This window comes from Triturus cristatus, chromosome 3_1 (genome assembly GCF_964204655.1).
Source record: "Triturus cristatus chromosome 3_1, aTriCri1.1, whole genome shotgun sequence".
NCBI classification, from domain to species: domain Eukaryota; kingdom Metazoa; phylum Chordata; class Amphibia; order Caudata; family Salamandridae; genus Triturus; species Triturus cristatus.
The window spans coordinates 378,775,621-378,799,676 of record NC_140583.1 but is presented as its reverse complement, the minus strand read 5'-3'; the positions used below and the strand labels follow the sequence as shown (position 1 = coordinate 378,799,676).

General features: G+C 49.4%; 1 protein-coding gene and 1 pseudogene across 1 annotated transcript in view; both read left to right on the top strand.

Annotated features, from left to right (window-relative positions):
• Positions 1 to 24,056, top strand: part of UNC13C (unc-13 homolog C) — a 1,458,878-nt gene that overhangs the window by 472,327 nt on the left and 962,495 nt on the right. Inside the window, exon 8 of the mRNA XM_085644160.1 lies at positions 10,688 to 10,907. Within this exon, the coding sequence (XP_085500286.1) occupies positions 10,688 to 10,907 (220 nt within the window). The remainder of the gene's footprint in view (positions 1 to 10,687; positions 10,908 to 24,056) is intronic.
• On the top strand, positions 23,274 to 23,347 carry LOC146860296 (small nucleolar RNA SNORA17; annotated as a pseudogene).

The following is a 24,056-nucleotide window of genomic DNA, read 5'->3' as shown; positions in this document are numbered from 1 at the left end:
CGTGTAGCGTCCCCTCTCATCATGGCGCACCTCATCAATCTCCAACGGGAGCGAGTTCTTGATCATAATACCCACCCCCCGCGAGCCCGAGGTGAAGCCAGAATGGGCCGCCAAACGATATCCCCGCCGGTTCATTGCATGAAAGGAGTTACCTATAAGGTGCGTCTCCTGCAGGAAGACAACATCTGGTGAAATACGTTTTAAGTACTGCAGGACCACACCACGCTTAATCCTATCCCCCAGGCCGTTAACATTCCATGACAACACAGCCAAATCCCTACCCCCCATCATACGGCGAAACAATCAGTCGTCCCCCATCGAGCATCCTAAAAACAACAACATAGTAGCGGGTTTGCCCTGCGGTGCTAACAAACAACACACCCCCCCCACCCCCCGGTCCCAACAAAACTCCCCCCTCCCTGCACCCCTGCATGAGCCCAGACAGCCCCCCCAAAGTGCAGTGTGCCTGTCGCCCCATAGCTAAAATACTAACTAGTCCCCCAGAGGAGGAGGGAAGCCCCCAGCAGACCCCGCACGACCTCCATAAGAGGGGAAAATATGCAATCAATAAATGGTGAAGGAACAATGTCCAGAGCAAGGCCTATGCAGTCACCCCTCGATTCTGGTCCGGCGGGCCCTCCTCGCCAGCCGCGCCCCCCCCGCCCCCCCGGCCCCGATCTCCAGGCAGAGTGTCCAGCCAGTCCCCAGCCGCCTCGGGCCGGTTGAAGAAGTGCGTGCGACCATCCACCTCTACCCTCAGCTTAGCTGGAAAGAGCATTGAGTACTTGAGGTTCAGGTCCCTTAGGCGACGTTTAACACCAAGAAAGCTCTGCCGCTGCTTCTGGACCGCCGGGGTAAAGTCTGGGTAGAAATGTACCTCCATGTTGTCAAGCTTGACCGGTCCCTGTTGTCTGGAGGTCTGGAGGATAGCATCTCTGTCCCGAAAATTAAAAATCCGGGCAATGAGAGGCCGCGGCGGGGCACCAGTCTTAGGTCTGCCCCCGGGGACCCGGTGAGCACGCTCCACCGCAAAAAGCTTACTCAGCCCCCGGGGCTGGAGATGGGTCAGGATCAACTCTTCCACGAAAAGATCCGCCGCCTCCGCCTCTCGTCCCTCCGGCACCCCCACAATACGGACATTATTCCTCCGGGCCCGACCCTCGGAGTCCTCCAGTCGCCGGTCCATTAGGGCGCTCGCCTGGCCAAGCCGGCGCACCTCCTTCTGGAGGGCAGCCACGTCTGTCGTGAGGCTCGTTGTGGTGTGGGCCAGGGAGTCGACTCGGTCGTTTGTTTTGGACAAGTCTGCCCTCACAAGGCTCACATCCACCAGGACCGAGTCTATTTTTTGCGCTAAGGTGTCGAAACGCTGGTCCACCGAGGCCTTCATCTCTGCGATGGCGCCCATGACGTCCCGGAGGGTCAGATCCACCGGATGAGCGGATGCCTCCGTCGGGCCCACCGGGGATGCACGCGATGTCTCCGGAGAACCCTTCTGGAGCGTGTAGCGGTCCATACTGTTGGCCTGGTGCGCCGTGCCACGGCGGGTCGTCTTCACCTTCGCCCGGTCGCCATCTTGTTTGGTGGACATGCCGGCTCTTCCACCGTCGTGCCAAGCACCCCAAACGGGCCGCTATACCAAGTCACGGGTGCCAGGGGGGGGGCAGGGGCGACCACCGAACCGCGGGTCAACCCACCGCCGGCGGGTCAGCCGGGCTTCTGGACAAGGCCACACCACCGCACCCCGCTCCGCAGTCCGACCCCGCTTGAGAGCTAGGAGGGCGCAAAAGCGAAAGTGAAAGTGCGGGGTACGCCAGTCGCCCAGCCCCGTTCGCCGCTGTTATTCACTTTGTCCCCGGATCGCCCCACTACTCCAATCCGGGGGGCCGGCGAGGAGAAGGCCGCAACCTTCGATCGATGCTCCCACCGGCGTCCGGGGTCCGATTCGAGCCCAAAAAACGGGTGGCGCCTCAGCTCCGGTTCCCCAACACAGTCCCCTCAACAAGGACAGGATATCGCCAGGATTAATTCAGGAGGTCGCGGAGGTCCTCGGGAGCCTCGCACCTACGCGGCCATCTTGGTTGCGCGGTAGGCTCCTCCCCCCTTTCTGGGTTCTTGGTTCAAGCAATGCAGGTCCAATTCTTCTCACCCAGGCAGGAGAGCAGCAGGTCAGCACATCAGGGCAGAAGTTCCTTTAGAGCAGCAGAGCAGCAGTCCAGCAGTGTCAGTCCTTTCAGCAGCAAAACAGTTCTTCTTCCTGGCAGAGTATCCACAGTAGGCCTGGGCAGTAAATTCCGTTCCGCTCGCAGAATTTGCGGATTTTGCGTTCCGCTGAGAACACGGAATTGCCAAAAATTCCACGATCCGTGGAATTTTTTGCTTGTTCGCGCTTTTAAAATTCGTGTTTGCAAGATATTTCTCCCCGAGCACGCAAACAGCATTTGCGAATAGGAAAAAGCATCGCGAACGGACGGAAAAAGCAATTCCGCGTGTTCTCTGAACTTTTGCGTGCTCGCGTATATTTTTTACCTTTGTGCGGAGCTTTGTGTAGCGCAACTTCGCAAATTCTGCCCACCCCTAAACCACAGACCCAGACACTTACTGAAGTAGTGGTGCCAGAACCTGGGCGTAGTTTGCGTAGTAGCGCTACGCGTAGCTACACGAAGTGCACTTCGCACTATGCACGCTACGTGTAGCTATGCGAACTGCGTAGTGTGGTAAGGAAATGCTGTTCGCACTGATTGCACTGTGCCGGATGCTTGTCCGCACTGTGCAATCATTGTAAACGGCAACTTGCACAGTGCAAGCGGTCGTTTTCTGCCGCTCGAGTAAATTTGTACTCAAGCGGCAGCTTTCTCAATGCGAACTGGAAGTTCCTCATCACGAGGGGTCGCCAGCATACACTACCACTCGCAATGAGAAACCTGACCTCCCCGCTTTGAGAATCTCGCCGGGAGGTTTATTTTCCACGCTCGCAATCGGCAACTTGATGTTGCTGATCGCGAACGAGGAAAAAGTCTTGCCGGGATGTTGATTTTGCTCGCTTGCAGTTGCCAACTTGAAGTTGAGGACCGTGAGCAAGCAAAAAATGCCCGCTATGCGTTTTTGCACTGCGCTATGTGCAATTCGCGTAGTGCGTAGTAGCATAAACTACGCACGCTCTGCGAGCGTAGCGTAGTACTACGCCCAGGGTTAGTATTTAAACACTTTTGTGCCTTTGAAGTGAGGAAAAACTTGTAGAAGCATGCTTTCCTTCTCCTGGCTCCATACTAACTACAGGGGGTATACAGCCTATTGTGTAGAGACAGAACACAAACTATTCAAGTGTAAGTGGGGCTGGACCCAGCTCCTCTCTCCCATCCAGTCACACCTAAGCGCCCCATTGTGTGTGGCTGTCTAGGAAGAATACACAAAGCCCAACTGTCACCTACACCCAGTCAGGTAACCCAGAGATAGTCTGAGGTACCAAATGGCGACGGCAAGAAAATGCCAACTTTCTAAAAGTGGCATTTTCAGAATTGCAAGTTAAAATTTTACTTCACCATAAGTTTAAAATTGTGATTCTAGACACACCAAACATGAAGGCGTTACCTGTTCACATTTGGAAATTACACATATAAAAAAGGTAATTCCAATGTTATCCTAGAGGTGAGGTGGACCTTGCAATGGTGAAAACAAATCGTACTTGTTTTCACCACCAAGGAATGTAAAACATCTTAAAAGTACATGTCCTACTTTTTAAATACACTGCACCCTGCCCTCTGGCTGTCCAGGACCAACCCTAGGGGTGACGTATGTGTATTAAAATGGAAGGTTTGGGTTTGACAAAGGGTTTACTTTGCGAAGTTGAAATGTCAGTTTAAACTGCAAACACAGGTACTGCAATGGCAGGCCTCGGACATGATAAAAGGGCTACTTGAGTGGGTGGCTCAATTAGTGCAGCAGGCCCACTAGCAGCATTTCATTTACAGGTGCCGGGCACAGGTAGTGCCACTTTACTAGGGTCTTACAAGTAAAATGAATATGCCAATTGGGTACAAGCCAATGTTATCAGGTTTTAAGCAGAGAGCATAAGTACTTTATCACTGGTTAACAGTGGTAAAGTGTGCAGAGCAGCAAAAACGTAGTCAGCAAAAACAGAAGGTCTGAATGCAAAACATCAGGGGAAAACCACAGGCAATAAGGCTAGGTCTAACCATCAATATAATTCTAATTATAATATTTGTCGTATCTCAACTGAGGGAGCATTTGCAGATGAAAAAATGTGGCGTTTCATATATCTCATCGATTTAACTTCTGGAATGATAAACATTAATCAGAAGTTGCATAATTGAAGGGATTATTGTGCAGGCTTCCCAGTTCAATTATTAACCTGATGTTGTAGCAGCCTCTTAGAGACGACCTGTTTTACTCAATGATAACTCTTTGCACAAGTGCAAATTCCATAAAATGATAATCTCTCAGGTGACTAACGTGCTGTCCCAAGTGTAAATTGACGAATCCTGTTTAGAAACTATATATTAATCATTGAATAGAGATCATTATGGCAGTTGTTTTAAAATCTTTGGGGTAAATATCGCATAACTCTCTCATAATTGGTCACCTTTAGAAATGTTCTATTACTTACTGGTAATCTTCATTACTCCAGGTCCTGTTGTCCTCGTCCCATTCATTAACATATTGGAGATAACCATCTCCCGACAGAAAAAAAGAACAGAGGCATGCTGGGACCCTAATACTGCCCCTCCCACCGGGAGTACATAAGCAGCACTTACCCAGCATCCCGTCTGTACAACCAAGCCCAGACAGGAAGGCCGGCCGCCCGGGAGGGAGGGAGGGGCGCATGAATGGGATGAGGACAACAGGACCTGGAGTAATGAAGATTACCGGTAAGTAAGAGAACATTACCCCCAGGTCCCTTATGTCCTCGTCCCATTCATTAACATATTGGAGAATAGCAAAGCAGAAAACCGGCCTTCCACACCCACAAGCACACCCAGGAAACCACAACCAAAGCAGCAACCCAAGGGAGCACCGAGAAGGAGGAAAAGGGAACCGTAGGAAAACAACTGGCCCGAAACCCAGAACAGGACCGGAGACAACCCAAAAAACAGAACGTCAGAGCCCCAACCAGTCGGTAGTCAACCAGAGAAACCGGAGACAGGGCAACCGGAATCAAGACCCAAAGGACACAGCCAAGCAACCCACCAGACAACGCCGCCCAGCCCAGAACCACCGGGAAGGCACACAGGACACACCAGCCACAAAGACACAGAGCAAACCCCGACCGCCCCGAAGAAGGCCAAAGAAAGAAGCCAAGACTGGCCAACAGAGCACAGGCACAAGCACCCAGACCAACAAGGAAGGAGGAGAGCACAGGCCAGAAACCGGCCCACCCCACCAAAACAAACAACCCGGCCCCAGAGAGCCTAGAGCATGGTCCGAACAGAAGCAAGACCCCACCAAACAGAAAGACAGGCAAGGGGAAGAAAACAAAACATCCACCGGAAGGAGGCCACCAGCCCAAACGGGTAGGTCACCAAACCCAGAACAACAGGGAAGAGGAGGCCAACCCAAAGACCACAGGCCAGAGACGCCCCCAGAAAAAACCAGCCAACAGCCGACTTGCAAGGAGAGGCCATCAAGACCGGAAACCAACAACGAACAAGCCCAACAAGGGCGGGGACAGAGCCACCGGCCACAACCTCCAGAAAACCACAACCCCAAAAGGAAGGGAGAACAGGGCAGGAAAGAAGACCAGAGCAACCGGGAACACCCAGCAGCCCCCAAACCAGGAAACAACCAGGCAGAAACCCATCGAACCACAGAGGGCAGACAAAAAAAGGTGCCAACACGGCAGAGGATCGCTCAGCAACTCACCCTCAGGTCAAGCATGCAGCAAGGCCAGGAGCAGCTGAAAAAGAAACGTCCCCAGGGCGCACAGCACCCAGACCAAAAGGCCCCAAGGCCCAACTCCAGCCACACCGGAGAGGAGCCAAGAAAACAGTACAAACCAGGGCAACAAACGCCAAAAGGAGCCAGGAAGCCAGGACCAAGGCCAAGCAACCCGATGACGCAGAAGGACCCGCAGGCCCAACCAAACCCCGGAAGGAGCCCACGCAGCGCCCAGGCCAAAGCAAAGGGCAGGGAGGAACAGAGGACCCCCAGCACACCACCGCCGGACCACACCAAAGGCCGGAAAAAGAAACAGAGGAAACCGCCATAGCGGAAGCCGCAGAGAAGGCAGAGGGCCAAGCAGCAGGAAAACCCCAGACAACCCGCAGGCAGGAAGAAGGACCCCACAGGGGTAAGAGCACCACAGAACCGCATCCCAACCAGAGAGGGGCGGGAAGGCACCCAAACAGACACACACCGAGCACAAAGCCTGGGGAAACAAGGAGCGAGCCAGCACACCAGAACCAGGAACGCCCAGCAAAACACACCACAGGGCAGGCCCTAAAATGACAGCACAGCCACAAAGCCAAGGAGGCACAGCCCAAGGCCAACCCGAACCAGCAGGAAGCCAGCAAACCCAGAGCCACAGGACTCCATGCAGGCCCCAACACAGTTGAAACAAGCCCAGGAAGAGAAGCGCCGACAGGAGAAGGCCCCGAAGGACCCACCAGGACACAGCTACAACCGCACAGCGCCCCGCCAGGATACAAAAGAGAGACCAGGCAATGACGCATAGCCCAAAAAGGCGACCAACAGCCACACAAAACCCCAGAGGAGTGGAAAAGCCCCAGCAGACACGCAGCCAGGCACCCACCACGGGAACCAGAGGAGACCAGAACCACCCGGCACCAAACGCACCAGAGCGCAGTTGGATCAATAAATCAACGGCACCCGGCAGTGACTTTGGGGGAACCGAGCAGAAGAGGGGAAACAGGCGCCACGCCAAGAACACGGCAGTAGTGAAAGACAGCCAGGCCCAAACAGCAGCGGCACGAACCCCAGGGACCAAAAGGCGAACCGCCACCGGAAACACAACCGGGGGGGAAGCCAAGGAAAGGAAGAGCAGATGCCCAACCACACCAGACAGAAAACCAGGTGGGGCGGACAGGAAACCTGGAAACAAGCCAAAGGCAAGCACAGGGAGGAGCCAGGGCAGGAGCAAACAAAAACAGAAGCAGCCAGACCCCAGAAGCCAGAACAGCCACACGCACGGCAGCACGGGCCACCGAGGGGCAGGCAGAGGAGGCAGAGAGCACCAGGCACGACACCAGAAAGCCACAAGAGGAACCAGGCTCAGCCCAAGGGATGGGGGAACCAGGAGCCCCCACGCACCAAACCCCAACCAACCACTCAGATGCCAGGAAGCGAAAGTGAACACCCAGAACCCACAGCGGAGCAGAGGCTACAACACAACAGCTAGCCCCCAGCGGAGGGAAGGCCACCCAAAAAGGGGCGGACAGACAGACGGACCCAGCACGCCCAACCGGAACCCAGGGGAGCCAACAGGACCCCCCCCGTAGCTGCCCAAGGAGCAGGAACAGCGACCCACCACTCACCAGGGACAGGGAGCCACGGAGGCACTCAAAGGAGCGGGGACCAGAGGCCCACCCCAACAGGCCCCCGCTGATGAAGCGAAAGGTGACCCCGACACAGGAGCAGCAGAGGAGAAGGCGCAAGCAAGCAGACAGGGAGACCCCAGCAACAAAGAGAACCACAGGAACGAGCACAGACAGAGCCAGCAACAAAAGGAACCAGCCACCACAGAGGCGACAGGAACCCACGCCAACCCGATACAGGCCCCCAAGGAGAAGAGCGAATGCCAACAGCCCAGAGAAGCAGGAAACAAACCCAACGGAGAGGAGAACCCCCCCCAACAAGGCCTGAAAAGAAAATGCCAAAAAGCTGGGAAAGAGGAAGAGGCAGCGGCGGGCCATCCTACGCAAGCCACCCGACCCAGGGACCCCAGCAACCAGGGGAAAAACTGTGACCACCCCCCACAGACCACACACCCCAGGTGGGGGGCGGACCCCGGAGCAACCGCAGGCACATGGGGGCACAGCCTCAACAAAGGGCGCACTCAAACTGGGCAGAGCAAGCCCAGAGCAGGGCGAAGGAAAGAGTCGGCAGCAAGCGACGGAGGAGGAGAGCAGCCCTGACAGGACACCCCCCGAGAGGAGCGGCAGAAGCAGAACTCGCACCCACAGAAGCCCAGCCCAAACCAAGGCGCAACGGACCAGGGCAGCAGACGCCGGAGCCCGGACACCACAGCAAGCCCCCATGAGGAGCAGAGTGGACCCAACAGGACGCACCCTAAGTGGAGCCGGACGAAGGCACAGAAAGCCAATACCAGGCCCCAACCCGGAAACCCAGCGCCAATACAGGCAGTGTCACAGGCACAAACCCTGGCAGTAGGAGAAGGACCCGGACACACAGCTGGCAATCGGGCAGAAGGCGCTGCAAGGAGCCACGCACCCCAACAACACCAGAGCAGGGCAGCCCAAGCGAAGAGCAACAGCACAGCGCCAGCCCACAGGGAAGCCGGGAGGGCGCCGACAGGGAGGTAGCTCAGAGGCAGAGCGCATGCAGCGGAAGCATGAGGTCCCGGGATCAAATCCCGGCATCCCCAGGAGCCACCGCAGCCCAACAATACAACAGTAGGCAAAACAATACAGAAGTACAGAACCAGACATGTGCATAAACAGACAGACTGAAACATTGCATGACCCAACAGAACACCTGCAAATGCAAAGCGCACTCATCACCCGGGGTGGCAAGGCGCCGAATAACAGATGTACATTGATACCCAACTCAACGTTGCAGGAATATGAACAGCAAACCATGAAAGAAGATGCTGGCGGCAGGACACGAACCCCAGCAGCATAAGGGGCCGTCACACCAACGCCACAAAACACCGCCACAGTGCCACCGGCGCCCAAATGCGAAGGCAGGCAGCAGAGAGAACAGCACTCCAGGGAAAACGAGTGCGAGAGCAGGAAACTATGAAAGGAAATGGCACAGGGCATCGCTCTAGTCCTCGGGACACTGCACACTGGACGAGGCGCCACTCAGCACCGAGAAAGCACAGCAGGAAGCCATACCATGAGGCCACAGAAACACTCCTGACAAAGAAAAGGAAGACCGCTATGCGGTACTCACCCGGAGAGGGGGCCGAGATGCCACCAGGAGGACAGCCCCCCTCCAACAGCCCCAGCGATCCGACCCGGCGGGCCCATCAAAATCAGGAATGCCAGGAGACCAGCAAACGCGGCACGCCTTCCACCCGGGCCAGACCCAGGAAGCCGCACGCGAAACGGAAGCAACCGGGAGGCCAGCCGCAAAGGGCCGGCCGGAGAAATTCAGAGGCACGGGAACCCAGGAATCGAGCAGCAGAAACCAGCAGACTCCACCACCTGCGAACGCGAAGGCGCCCACAGCCCTACCAGGCGCGAAGAGCCATTGGGGGCAGATCCGGCCATGAACAGGCCCGCAACCCAGCAAGCCCGGCAGGCCAGGAGGCGGACCAGAAGACCCCCGCCCTCACAGCCAGGCAGCAGGGCTGGGGGAGGAGAAAAGAAAGACCACTCCAGCCCAGCAGGAGCAGCACCAGCAAAACCACGTCCCTTCTGTCGACAGACAGAAAAAAAGAACAGACGGGATGCTGAGTAAGTACTGCTTATGTACTCCTGGTGGGAGGGGCAGTATTAGGGTCCCAGCATGCCTCTGTTCTTTTTTTCTGTCGGGAGATGTTTATCTCCAATATGTTAATGAATGGGACGAGGACAAGGGACCTGGGGGTAATACCTATTTGAGACATAAATGGTCCCAGTCAAGAATAGCTACCCAACCTGCCTGTGAGTAGACAATCGCAACATCCCAAGATAAGAAGGCAGCACAGCCGCATAAGACAACTGTCCTAAAATTGTAGTTGTCATTTCCAATTTTATCTTCCTTGACTCATTCAATGTTTTGTTCTGATGAATGAGTAAGATACACGTGCCCTGGTTACCTACTCCTTGTAGTCAAGGGGACTGTGTGTCACACCTGTGAGCCGTGGTGCCATTCCCCAACACATTTCCATTGATAATACCTAGTACACGAAAGAGTGTCCGCTTGTGAAATATTCTCATTCACTTATCAAGCCTCTCTCCAATCTGACCCTCTGTTACTCTTCTGATATGATGCTGTGCAAGTAAAAACCTACAAAGCACAGGTGGAACATTTTTTAAATACTTTTTCATGCACTAAAATCGTGTAAAAAAATTACCATGAAAATTATGATTTGATAGGTAAAAAAATACATTATTTGTAATGTGCCAATCTGTATTTTGCTCCTATCATTTGTGTAAATACCTGGTACTCCCTAAAAATGGAGTCCCAAAATATGTGTGTTTTCTAACCTCCTACCGATTTCCTTTATAATTCTAATCGAAAATATAGATGTCAGTGTATGCAATGTCAAATATGTTATCGAAAATCTAACTAAAGGGCAATAAGTTTAATAAAGTTGTGGGGCAATTTATATAGAATTGTATTAAATAAACGTTGTTACCAAGTCTGTTGATATTAAATGATAATTGTATTGAACGTTGTATGTGTATGTGAATCATGGTTTTACATTGAGCCACATAAAAACTGTCATTCGTCAAGATTCATCAGACACAGTGTAATTGTTGTGCATTCGTTTGTGAAACTGTATTTAGAATGAGCGATCTTCTATTGATCTTTTACTCAACAGAAAATGCATGTCTTCAGAAAGACGCTGCAGGCATTAATTTATCCAATCTCATCAACCACCCCTCACAATTTCGAAGTCTGGACAGCAACAACCCCCACTTACTGCTATGAGTGCGAAGGGCTGCTCTGGGGCATAGCCAGACAGGGCATGCGATGCTCCGAATGTGGTGTCAAGTGCCACGAAAAGTGCCAGGACCTCCTAAATGCCGACTGTTTGCAAAGTAAGTGTTTTGTTGGAAGTTGGATCTTGTTGTGTCGTGGTTTGTGACATGCTTCTCTGTATAGGCAGAAGCACCGTAATGCAATAGACTTCGCTGGGTTTTAAGTTGCACTGCTGGACAACTAACAATGGTCTCTCCTTATACCCGAGTAATGATGTGCAATGTTAGGCAAATGCATGCAGCCTGATACATGTATGTGCAAAAAGAACAATTGATGGGCGGAATGCAGAATTTTGTAATACATTCACCCCAATACAGAGATCTGGGCCTAAATCCATCGTTTTTTTACTCCCCATGCCATTCCAGTGTGAACCTAGCCATATGCAAATTAGTCTTGATGCTAAACTGGGGTGGCATGCATGGCGAGTAAAAAATGATGGATTCAACCCAGATCTTTTGACTGGGGGTGAATGTTTTGATTTATTCTGCATTCCGTCCATCAATTGTGTGTCTTTTGATACATGTATGTGGTCAAGATCCTCAAGTGATTTTGATACAATAATAAAACAATTCGCTGTCTACCTAATTCATGTTTATTACATGTTTTTAGATTTTTATAGAGAATTGCGGTTCAGCGTGTCATACTTTGGTTGAACTTAAGGCAGAGATTACATTTGATGTGAAAACAGTATATACCATTCAGATAGGCTATGACCAGACTAAGGAAACTACAATAAAAATCACATACAAAAATATATTTATTTTTTGCAAAAGTTCTTTATTATTTTTTGTCAATATACAAAAAGAGGGATGATGTCGAAATGGGAGATTGTGGGGAACAAGAAGATAGAGAGGAGATGCAGAGAGAATGGGAGAAGGGGAGTGGGGGTATGGTATGTTATGTCATGTTATTTTATGTTATGCTGCTTCACATAGCACACTAATCAATGGATGTGATGAACTGTGGGGAATGTATGTGCAGTATAAGATTTGACATAACATTATGAATGATGCAACAGTGATTGAATATTACATCTTGAACAACAGGGTGGGTAGAGCTCAGAACCGATCTGGAACATTCAGAGAATCAAGTGAATAAGCCAATGACAAATGCATACAGAGCATGGAAAACATACACCTCAAAACAGCAAGGATAAAGCAGCAGACATAAAGTAAGCCTGAGCAGGTAGTCAGAGGAAATAACAAGAAAGTCACTGCTGCAAAGTATTAGAAATTTGGTTGTCGGTTGATTGGGTTATGAGTCCTAGGCAAGCAGCAACCACAATCCTAGTCATGGTAAGTACCAGGCAAACCCGAAATCAACCTTTGGTCACTCTCTAGTAGCTTGGCACAGAACAGTCAGGCTTAACTTAGAGGAAATGTGCAAAGTATCAGTGCAACACTTCCACAGAAAACAGTGAACATACCACAGAAAAATATACCTCACCAAGTAAAGAAAATAGCCATGACTTTAATAAATAAAACAAGACCAAAATGTCAAAAATCCAATAGGTAGAACTTGGGATATTAATTTTTGAATGTTTTAACTAAAACTTGCGCTAAGAAGCTTAAAGCCCTAAAGTTGGATATCTGGTTGCACCAGACGGGAGCAAAGTCAAAAGTTCAGGCCCTCGACAACGGAGTGGGGGCCAGCTGCAGGGATCCCAGTTAGGCCAGCTGAAGAAAAGTACCTTAATTTGAGGTTGCGGAGGATTGCGTAGGTTCGGGTCGAAGACATGCTGTGCCGGCTCCGATATGTGGCAATGTTGTGAAACGAGATCCTGATGCATCGAGAATCCTGTTGACGGGGCTTGTTCTGCATAAACTGATGTTGAGAATGCATTGCACAGTTGAGATGATGCGATGTGTCAGTCCTGATGAGCGGGGAAGCTGCGATTTGGAGGTTTAGGGGAGAGGAGTTGGCCTAACAGCTAGGGCGGTCGGCCTTAAATCTGGGGAACTGGGTTTGAGTCTTGGCAATGACGCTGAACATCCTGTGTTCTGGGCAAATCACTTAATCTCCCCATGCCTAACAAAAATGAATGTGTCCTAATGTAACGCAACTGGTGCTATGTAAAGCGCTCTGATACCCGATTCGGGTCAAGTTCGAGCTATATAAAACTCTTTAAAAAAAAAAATCTGCGTTGTCGTTGAGGCTGCCAACAATGGGGATGCGTGAATCTTGCCTTGGAGATAGCGTCCTGTAGTGGCATTCCAAAGGCGATGCATTGAGTCCGAATCATGCAGCAGTGGCAATGTGCTGGTGCTGGTCCATAAAGCAGTGACAATTCATTGGTTCGGCAGAGGATGCGTCGGTTCTGCTGGAGCAAACACCATAGGCGCACTTTCAAGGGTCCGGGACTGGGGTGGCTCCAATTGGCAGGGCAGATTCTCAGATGGCAAAGTCCAGGTGCAGAAGTGGGGTGATTGGAAGTATTTTAGGCCCTGAGATTTCAGATCAGGAGGCCAGCTAGCTAGCCCTTGGAGTCCCACTGGGTTCAAGTGATACAGATCCAGTCTTTCCTACCCAGGTAGAGGAACATCATGTGGCAGGGCAGCTCAGCAAGGTAGGGGTCCAGTAAAGAACCAGTCCAGCAGAGTGGCAGTCCTTCACCAGCACAGCAGTTCTTCTCCATAGCAGAGCAGTCACATGTCCAGAAGTGTTCTGAAGTGGTGGTGTAAGAGGCCCAGCACTTATACCCAGTTGAGCCTTTGAAGTGGGGAGACTTGAAAGACAGGCCTGTATAGTGCACAGAGGTCCCGCTCTCCGTGCCCTGGCTCCAGACTCACTACAGATGAGGTAGAAATGGCAGTGTAAACTGTACACACAGGTTCTGTAATGGCAGCACAGGGCCATGGTTAGAGGGCTACTTAAGTGGGCGGCACAATCAGTGCTGCAGACACACTAGTTGCAGTTAATTTACAGGCCCTGGGCCTATGTGATTTCCCTTACTAGGGACATGTAAGTAAATTAAATAATCAAATTGGGGATGAACCAATATTACTATGCTTTACCAAGAAGGTACATGCACTTTAGCACTAGTCAGCAGTCAGTATTAAAGTGCTAAGTGTCCTAAGAGCAGCAAAACAAGGTCAGAAAAAATGGAGAAGGAAGGCAAAAAGTTTGGAGGAAGTCCACCCTAAGACTGTCAGATGTACCAAAAAAGAGAAAGACATTTTGAGGAAAATGGAATAGAAGTTTAAAAATAAAAATAGTGCAACGTGTGTAAACTTGTGGCTGTGAGCCACATTCAGGGCAATATTCATTAATTTGAGTAGGGGCACCGGTGCAGTGTCTTCTCAGCAATTGGACTCTAGAAAGGGGATTTGTGGTTGATATTACAGTGGCATGGGCCATGTAGTTGAGGAGCAGATATACTTAAAGGCAGTTCTTCATTTGTGTAAAAATAAGTGCCAGAGCTTTCTTCAGGAGGCCACTGTAGCTTTCACCACACCTAGCCTCCTGCTATGCTGCCACTGATAGTAACAGCACAACTACTATCTCCTACAAGCGACAATTTGGACAATTCCAGGCCTCAAACCTATAAGAATGGCTTGGGCGGCAGGTAGTAGTCAGTTATTATGTATATTGAATTAATAAGGGACTGTTGTTGGGGTCATCTCTAAATTATCCAGACAGCGCAAGCTTGTGGCAGACTGTCACATGCACCAGTGTTGGAAATTAAGTGCCCGAGCCCAGCACTGGAAACCGCTGGCTCAAACTAAGCACTGGATAATGTCAGCAGTGGACCACTCAGCATACCAGACACTGAGCCAGCATTTAACCCTGTAAGGAATGGGGCCCACGTTGAGCCATATTCCGGTAGTTTATGAGCAGTTTTGTAGATAATGTGCTCATTATACACAATCCTGGCTAACTCTACCAACCGTTGGTCTCCCGTAAGTAGCAACAGCTGTCTCCAGTGCCACTATACATATCCTAGCTGCTACCAATGATGTAGCTAGCCACAAGCGAGAGTGTGTATTCATTTCCTCTGTGTCTCTCATCATACAGTTGCTTAGGAGACTCCATGGGTGTGATATGGGCTTGAAAAACACAAGCTAGCTCCCACCACACTGTCATACAAAATGGATGAAGCAAGTGACAATAGCACAAGATGTGCAATGTCACAGCGAATTGCACTACACCTCCAGTTTCTTTCATTAGGGAGTAGATCGACCCAATGCAGTCTCCTAGCTGACCAATACCAGAAATGAAACTTGAAATATAAAAACGTAATTTTGGTCTTACAGTGTCATGTGAATTTGACAAGTCTGCCCAATTCATCTCAGTGTGTTCTTTCTGGCACAGTTCCTGCCATCGAATCCAAGTAGAATGGATCATAGCTTTGGAATAGAGGGCATCCACTAAGATCTGCCCTCTCAAATGCCCGAAAACAAGTAACTGATATAGTATGGGAGATCTTGGAAGATCTATGGGAAAAAGTCTAATTGTGCAGTCACATCTATGTGTCTGTTGGTAGTGTCAAGCATGGAGTGCTGGAGTGCTGGTGAATTGAAGTAATTGCATAGATCCTGAGTCTCTTTAAAAATACCATTGGATAATAGATGGGCGGCCTGTGTTATTCCTTTACCTGCCCAGCCCAGGCACTACAAGGATTACCTATACATTTTAAAGCAGTATTTCCTCAAAGAGGGATGTATGCATGTATAGGGGTCTCCTTCTAAGGAGTCTGTGGAATCGTTCACAAATCATCCGCATGCAGCATGTGAATGGGTTAGTGATCAGAAGCGGTCTTGTTATATGACCATAGAGGGGCATGGGGGTGTCACTCGAGAGCTGCTCAAGTGTGCTTGTGAACTAATATGTCCAAAGGTAGGTTAGTTGTAACAAGTAGTGGGCATACTAATACAGTGTTATGCATGGCAATGACAAGCCCCAAAAAGGTATATGCACTCATAATATCCCTGGTTTGAAGCTTAGGTTTTATCTGACCCCAAATGAATTAATTCTGCGAAGTTTTTCGCATTTAATCATAAGTTGGAGCATACAGCAGAATCCCTCTATATTGGTTTTCCTGGATGCCGAAAAGGCCTTTGATGCTGTCCATTGGCCTTTCATGGAGCAAACACTGAAATAATGGGATTTGGCCCTCAGTTTTTAAAATGTATAAACCTGCTATATGCGGCCCCAATGGCAGCAGTGAAGGTAAATTGAATAATGTGTCCTCTTCTGACCCTAATATTTGCCTTTGTCTTAGAGCCATTGGAGTGTTTGGTGCATAAACACCCGCAAATTAAGGGGTTCAAGAAGACCGGATGCTCGATCAGTGAGGAAGTGATTTCACTATAAGAAGATGACATCCTTCTCTATCTCACTCATCCAGTAGAATCGATCCCTTGTGTGTTCAGAATCTTTGAAGAAGATAGAGCCCACTCCGGTTATACTATAAACCGGGATAAATCATTCCTGGTCCGTAGAACCAGCAAACCTCTTTGGGCAGCTGCGCCACACTGAGTCAAGAGACGTGCATGGAATATAATGTGCAAATGGTACTAATAGATTTTAGTGCTGATGCCGAGCGATGGAAGTCACTCCCCCTGATGATAATGGGCAGGGCGGCAATGTTTAAAATGATTACCCTTCCAAAGTTTTTTTATGTTAACCAAAAAATGTATTACTGGGTCCCAGACAAGGTGTTCACCAAAGTTGATGATTTACTCAGGATACTAATATGGAATGATGCCCACTCCGAAATAACATGCCACAAACTGCAACAAAAACCTTACAATGGAGATATACCCCTTCCAGATGTCCAGGCCTATTATTGGGCCTCATATCGGTCATTTTGTGAGAGATCACCCCAAATATGCATTGGCAAGGTCACAATTTTACGAGCGCCCTTATCTCCAAAATGTATTTGGAGGGAAAGGAAAGGGACATCTATTACCGGCTGCACAAGTAACTTTTGAGGCATGGGGGAGACCAAACAGGTACCAGGGTTGGACACAGAGGATTACTCGAGAGACCCCATTATGGGTAGGACATACCCTTAACCCCTTGCATGCCCGCCCCTTTCCCCGCCCAGTGCCGGCCCTTTCATTAGCGGGCGGAGTTCATGACGAGCTGGACTCGTCATGGGCACAGCGCCACCGCAGCCCATGACGAGTCCAGCTCGTCATGGGCACTGAAGGGGTTAAAGAAATTGGAAAGCTACGAGGATTTATGGCCTGGGACCACTTAGGCATTTCTAGAGTGGGTGACCTTCTGGAAGAAGGGTCTCTGCTGTCCTTTCCATCCCTGCAAAGAGAATATCAACTATATGACACACAGTATTATAAATACCTACAACTCAATCATGCGTAAGAAGTGGAACAAAATGCCTGTGGATCTCCCGTGAATATGCACCTTTGGAGAGGAGACCCTTGGAGAGGGAGTTCCCAGAGAAGGTGGTGTCTGTCACATACAGAAGCATTAATAATAATATGACACCCTAAAGAACCTTAGAGGCAAACGAGAGAGAGCTGGGTCAGTTTGACACACTGGACTGGTAGGCAGCACTCATGTTTCCCTGTGAAGTGGCGATCAAAACTAGACTGAGATCGATTCAGCTCTAAGCTACAGTCGCCTTTTAGTGAGGGACTATCTGTCCCATAGAGACCCAGACAGAAGGAGGAGCCCTGCAACATTCGCCTTGCAAGCGCTATTAAAGTGGGTCTTTAGCCACACAACGTAGGAGCCGCACTTGCTGTCTGGTGATGGGCTACCTGTTCCATAGAGACCCAGGGAAGGAGGAGGAGCCCTGCAATGTTCACCTTAGAAGCGCTATTAAAGCACGTCTTTAACATCCAGTTAGAGAACAAGGTGCTGCACTGGTTGGGTGTTCACTCTACCCTGAAGGGGTTGTATCATGGAGCTCTGATTATAATTCTCAGAAAAAGTGCACTGGATTGGAAGCAACGTGAAATCCCTTCAAGGGGATTGTGTGATTGTTAATTTTACAGACTTGACCTTGCAGGGCGAGTACTTGCATCAATTAATTTGTATAGCAGTTCAAACATCACAGCCCTGTCCTAGGGGTTTTTCTATAGGCTGCCCCAATCATCTAATCACCACAGACATGCTCCCCTCAGCCTCTCACACATCTCAATTGAGGTTTGCAGAATCACCCAGCTTGGAGGCCTCAAATCTTTTCCTGCGGCTAACACAGTTGGATGCTTGTGATTGACTAACATATTCAGGCCCATTGGGAGCCTTGTATCAGGGGCGCCTTCTTCCCCAATCCACTTGGGCCTCCATAGCCCTTAGGCTCATTAGTTGGCCTTGGCACCAAATCTGATGATCCCCTTTGCATTAACTATATTAATCAGTTTGATGTGATTTGTCTTCTGGATATCTGGGCTGTAACTTGTTGTCATCTGGTGGGGTTTAAGTCTTCTCTTACTCCTGCATGTGATTCTTGCAAAGGCCAGGCAAAGGGTGGTCTGATTGTTTTTATGTCACTTGCAATTCAAGGGTTTGTTGATAGATGTGATACAGGGTCCCCTAATCTGAAAGTGTGTCTGTATTCCCTTGCTGGGGCTCCCGAAACTTCGTTGTTACATTTTTACAAGGCCACAGTCTCCCTGCAGGGTACTGTTAATATGCATGTCTCAGAGTCTTTTCTTAATCACCTGGAGGAGTCAAACTGGGAGGCCTAATCCTAGCAGGATACTTTGTCATCTGTGTGAGGATACCATTAGCCTTCAGTTTAAGCCTTATAGCTGTTGTTTACCCGAGAGTCCTCACATGTTTCATTCCACACAAGGAATCCTATTAAACTCTATTCTTGATGGGCATGATCTTGTCTTTACTCTGGATAAACTAGTTTATTCCATGGGCGGTGCGCTGAACCCAACCTTTACCAGCAGAGGATGTGCCTCATTTTTAGATTTTATCTTTGTCTCACCTCTCCTTTTTTCTAATATTACAGAAGTCAACATTGAATGTAGCCCACACAGTGATCGCAACCCTAATTGTATTTCCTTTATCTAGGGCGAGGCTAGCAAGCAGACTGTTAAGGAGCCTGGGGGGGTATTAAATCCATTAGCCAAGGAAGAAGGTTAGGTTGGTCGCAGATTTTCCCTGAGAGTTTTAGACATACTCTTACCATCAAGTGTACTAATGAGCTTGCAATCTGTGCTAGTGGTCATTTGAGGACGCGTTGGCTCCTTGATTCCTTCTTTCACATTGCTGGAGTAGCCTCTGCATCTCTCAGTTGTCCTGTGGGCACGAGAGCCTCTGTCGATCCTAAATGGTTCGACAAAGATTGCTAACAAGCTCTGAGCGACATAAAAACACTCCTTAAAGTCACCCCCAGGGGGTGATTCAACTGAGATGTAATTACAAAGAGGAAGTGAGAAGGCAGAAAAATGAGATCAGGGATGCAGTCTTGGACAATTTACTTGACCCCATATGTTTGAATAATGGAGCCAAATTTTGGGGCACCATAAACCAGTGCAGGGGACCCCTATTTGCTAAAAAAAAATTATGAAGGCAAACCGACGTTGGGTCAAAGGTAACTTATTAAAACTCAGACAATTAGAGAGAGAATCTGTGATTTTTCACAAGGTATTGGGCAGGAGGTATTTGTTACTGAAGACTCATCCCCTTATAGAACCCCAGCTTACCATCGTCACCTCTAATCATGTTTTTTTTCTGCACACTAGATTTAGGTTTAACATGTTGCCCCAACTTCTTGCCTTCCCTCTGGGTTGGTATGAGTTTTCAACCTCAGCAACCTATGGCTGCAACCAAATGTCTACGCAGGACACCTGGCATTTTACCTTGTTCTACAAGTTTTATGATATCCTTAGAAAGGCTTATCTGCTCCCCCTTTTCAAAGCCTGTGAGTTTAAGCAAGCAAGCCCGGCTCTCTTGTTTTTACAGATGTTATCTGACAATATTGTTTTTCATGTTGCCAGCATTTTAGCAGCTGCAGCAAGATTTAGAAACTTAATGGGGGACTAATTGTTGTATGAGATGTGATTTTATATGTATTTGTAGATCATTTTACTCTTGGTTGTCTTTTTTTTCTTGATGTATTTGATTTTATATTTTTTATTTCTTGTTGCCAGTTCTGTAGCAGTTGCAGTGAGATTTAAAAGCTTCATGGGGGACTAATTGTTGTATGAAATGTGATTTTCTACGCAATTTTCTTGATGTATTTTACGTGAGCTTTTATGTTTTTCTATGATTACTGAATAAAGCACTTCTGAATGATGATTCAAATCAAAATTCTCCACTGAGTCTACTATAATAAAGTGTTGGCTGTCCTGTCTGGAACCTCAGCCTGATTTGGATAGGACGAGAAAAATATCCCCTCCCTTCCCACCCATTAACACATGCTAATGGTGCTTCATAAAGCCATTTTACTTAATAGACAAAGTTCTGTCCAAGTCAGACCTTCTTGAGAATGTGGAAAAGATATCTCTACTTGACTTTATGGTACTCCTTCTCAGAATCCAAGAAGCAAGCCAAGTTTTCAATCTGGCGTTCTTTTACTTCCTCTAAGATATGCAAGAAAGTATACTCTGAATATTCTGGCATGCACAAAATTAACGTGGGATTTATGAACCAGGCCAATATCTGGATCTATATTGATGAAGGATATGGTTCCTTACCTGGAAAAATCAACGTGATATTTCCCTTATTTGGGGATCAATGAGATAATGGCTCTATTTGATAGAGGCATGAGAGAGCCTGATGAATCAGCCTCCTCAAATAGCTTGCAGAGTATGAGAACAATCAGGGGCTAAATTATCTTGTAAAACTCCACTGTGTAGCAATCTTCCCCTGGTGTGCAACAGGTTGGTAAAGCTGAGAGGGCTTCTGATATATCCCGTTCTGTTACCTCCCTTCTAGGAGTACTCTGCCTTCCTCGATAAGAAGACAAGATTTAGGGTACTTAGGAAGCCAGTTTCTAAATCTGTTGTGTCTACCTGGTGAGAATCATAGGAAGAATCTGCTTACAATGTCTAGACAGTGTGTCAGCATTCAAGAATCTATTGGTGGGGATAGCTTTTGTGCCACCAAAAGATATCCTGTGCTCACCCTCTGGTAGCTTGGTACAGAGCAGTCAGGCCTATCTAAAGAGGCAATGTGTAAAGTATCTGTGCAACAAAACACACAGTAACACAATGAAAACACCACATAAATAATCCATACAGGGCTAGAAAATAGATTATATTTTTGCGTTGTTTGTAGTCATGCAATGCTGTCCACTGTTGTCGAGCCACACAGTCCACCAAAGCGATGTCTTCGATCAACATCGGTGTCGAAGGCCAATGCATCGGTTCCTATTACCGCAAAGTCATCACTGTGTTGATTTTGTTGGATCAGCAGAGCAAAAAATCAACTTTCAAGGGCCCAGGACTGGATTGGCAACACTTGGCAGGAGAATACTCACAGATGGCAGAGTTCAGGTGCTACTGCAGGGTTGAAGAAAGTCTATGGTGGCCCTGAGACTTCAGAACAGGGGACAATCAGCAAGCCCTTGTAGTCAGTCTGGGTTCAAGTGAGATGGGTCCAGTCCCTGTCCTTAGCAGGGAAGAGATCGGCAGGCAGCATACTGTACAGTAAAGTAGAAAAACAGCTTTTCCTTTGGGGGATCCATGCAAGCCATACCTCCCTGGAATCCCCCCGGTGTCTAGTTTTCAGAAATGTGTGGGTTTGGTAGGTTCCCCTAGGTGGCCGCCGAGCACCGGGCCAAAAACCCAGGTGACCCCCTTGCAAAACCAGGTAGTTTTGATGTAGGCAATTTTCATGTCGCCTCAATACGTTTTGGGCCCTTGCCTGTCACGGGTACTTGGTCCTCCCACACGAGTGAGGCACCGTTTTTATCGGGAGACCCGGGGGAACGCTGGGTGGTAGGAAATTTGTGTCAGTCCGGTGATGCCACAACTTTCCCACACAAAAATGTGTGAAAAAGGTGATTTTTTCAGCTAAATTTGAGGTTTGCAGGGCATTCTGGGTAAGGAAACGTTGGGGGATCCACGCAAACCATACCTCCCTGGAATCCCCCGGGCGTCTAGTTTTCAGAAATGTGTGGGTTTGGTAGGTTCCCCTAGGTGGCCGCCGAGCACCGGGCCAAAAACCCAGGTGACCCCCCTTGCAAAACCAGGTCATTTTGAGGTAGGCAATTTTCATGTCGCCTCAATATGTCTTGGGCCTTTGCCTGTCGCGGGTACTTGGGCCTCCCACACGAGTGAGGCACCGTTTTTATCGGGAGACCCGGGGGAACGCTGGGTGGTAGGAAATTTGTGTCTGCCCAGTGATGCCACAACTTTCCCACACAAAAATGTGTGAAAAAGGTGATTTTTTCAGCTAAATTTGAGGTTTGCAGGGCATTCTGGGTAAGGAAACTTTGGGGGATCCACTCAAGCCATACCTCCCTGGAATCCCCCGGGTGTCTAGTTTTCAGAAATGTGTGGGTTTGGTAGGTTTCCCTAGGTGGCCGCCAAGCCCGGGGCCAAAAACTCATAGGACCCCCTTTGCAAAACCAGGTTGTTTTGTGATAGGTAATTTTGATGTCTCCTCAATAGGTTTTGGGCACTTTCCTGACGCGGGCACTAGGCCTACCCACGCAAGTGAGGTACCATTTTTCTCTGAAGACTTTGGGGAACGCAGGGTGGGTGGAATTTTGTGGACCCACGCAGATTTCAGAACTTTCCACCACAAAAATGTGAGGAAAATGTGTTATTTTGGACACATTTTTAGGTTTGCAATGGATTCTGGGTAACAGAACCTGGTGAGAGCCAGTGAAGTCACCCCATCCAGGATTCCCCTCGGTGTCTAGTTTTAAAGAATGTACAGGTTTGCTATGTTTGCCTACGTGCCAACTGCGCTAGGGCCCAAAATCCACAGGTATGCACATTGCTAAAAAGAAATCGGAGCCCAGTGGGCTTTCTGCCGCCCTGGGGGGGAATCGGGGAAGGGGGTTTTCATCCTGATATGCCCCTAAAGGGGCAGAAAGACAGTGGCTATTTTTTGTGGGGGTGGGGGCATTGGTATGACCATTTTGGGCAGCCCCCAACCCCACGCATAAAAAAAGCCTGCATACTCGCTGGCGCCTAGTGGGCTTTCTGCCCCCCCCAGGGAGCAGATCAGGGGCCACTGCCACCATCTGCCCTCCCGGGGGGGCAGAAAGACTGGAATTTCTCTGGGGGTGGGGTGGGGTATTGTCATGCCCATTTTGGGGAGCCCCTACCCCTACACTAATAAAACAAAAAATCCATGGTTTCTAGTGGGCATTCTGTGCCCCCAGGGGGGGCAAATTGGGGGCTACAGCTCCCATCTGCCTCCTGGGGGGCAGAAAGACTGTCCTTTTTGTGAGGGGGAGGGTGGGGACATTGGCGTGCCCGTTTCGGGCAGCCCACACCCTAAAAATAATTGCGCTAAAAAAATCCCTGTTGTATAGTGGGCTTTCTGCCCCCCTGGGGGTGGCAGATTGGGGGTCAATGCCCCATCTGCCCCCCAGGGGGGGCAGAAAGGCTGTAATGGTGGTGGGTTTCGGGCAGCCCCCACCCTAGAAAAAACTGAAAAGAAATCCCTGGTGTATAGTGGGTTTCTGCCCCCCCGAAGGGGCAGATTAGGGGCCAATGCCCCATCTGCCCCCCGGGGGGGACAGAAAGACTGTGATTATTGGGGGGTGGGGGCATGGGCCTGCCCATTTAGGGCAGCCCCCACACCTATTGTTGTTTTTTATAAAATTCCCTAGTGTCTAGTGGCCTTTTTGCCCCCCGGGGGGCAGATTGGGGGTTACTGCCCCCATCTGCCCCCCAGGGGGGGCAAAAAGACTAAATAATGCCCAAATTAATTGGGGGAGCAAAGGCCCTTGCCCAAGGGGCCGCTCCCCCCTCCCTGGTGTCTAGTAGGTGGATCCCTGCTTGGGGATCGCCCTCCTGTGGAGATAGCCCCCTGAGCACCTACAAAGTGAAACCAGAAATGAGCCTCTTGGCTCATTTCAGTTTCACTTTCAATGTAATGACGTCGGCGCGACGTGCGCACCGATCGTCATTACAGTGAAAGGGGGGAGGCCACGGGAACTGGGGAAGCTCTTCCCCAGCTCCCATATCTATTTTGGCTTAAAGGGAATTGAGGTTCCGTATGACACGGGACCGCAGTTTTGAGTGGTAACGAATATGGATGAGTTTGGTATCTACGAACCGCAAATGACGAGTATAATGGGTGTACGCAGTTTCGCTATG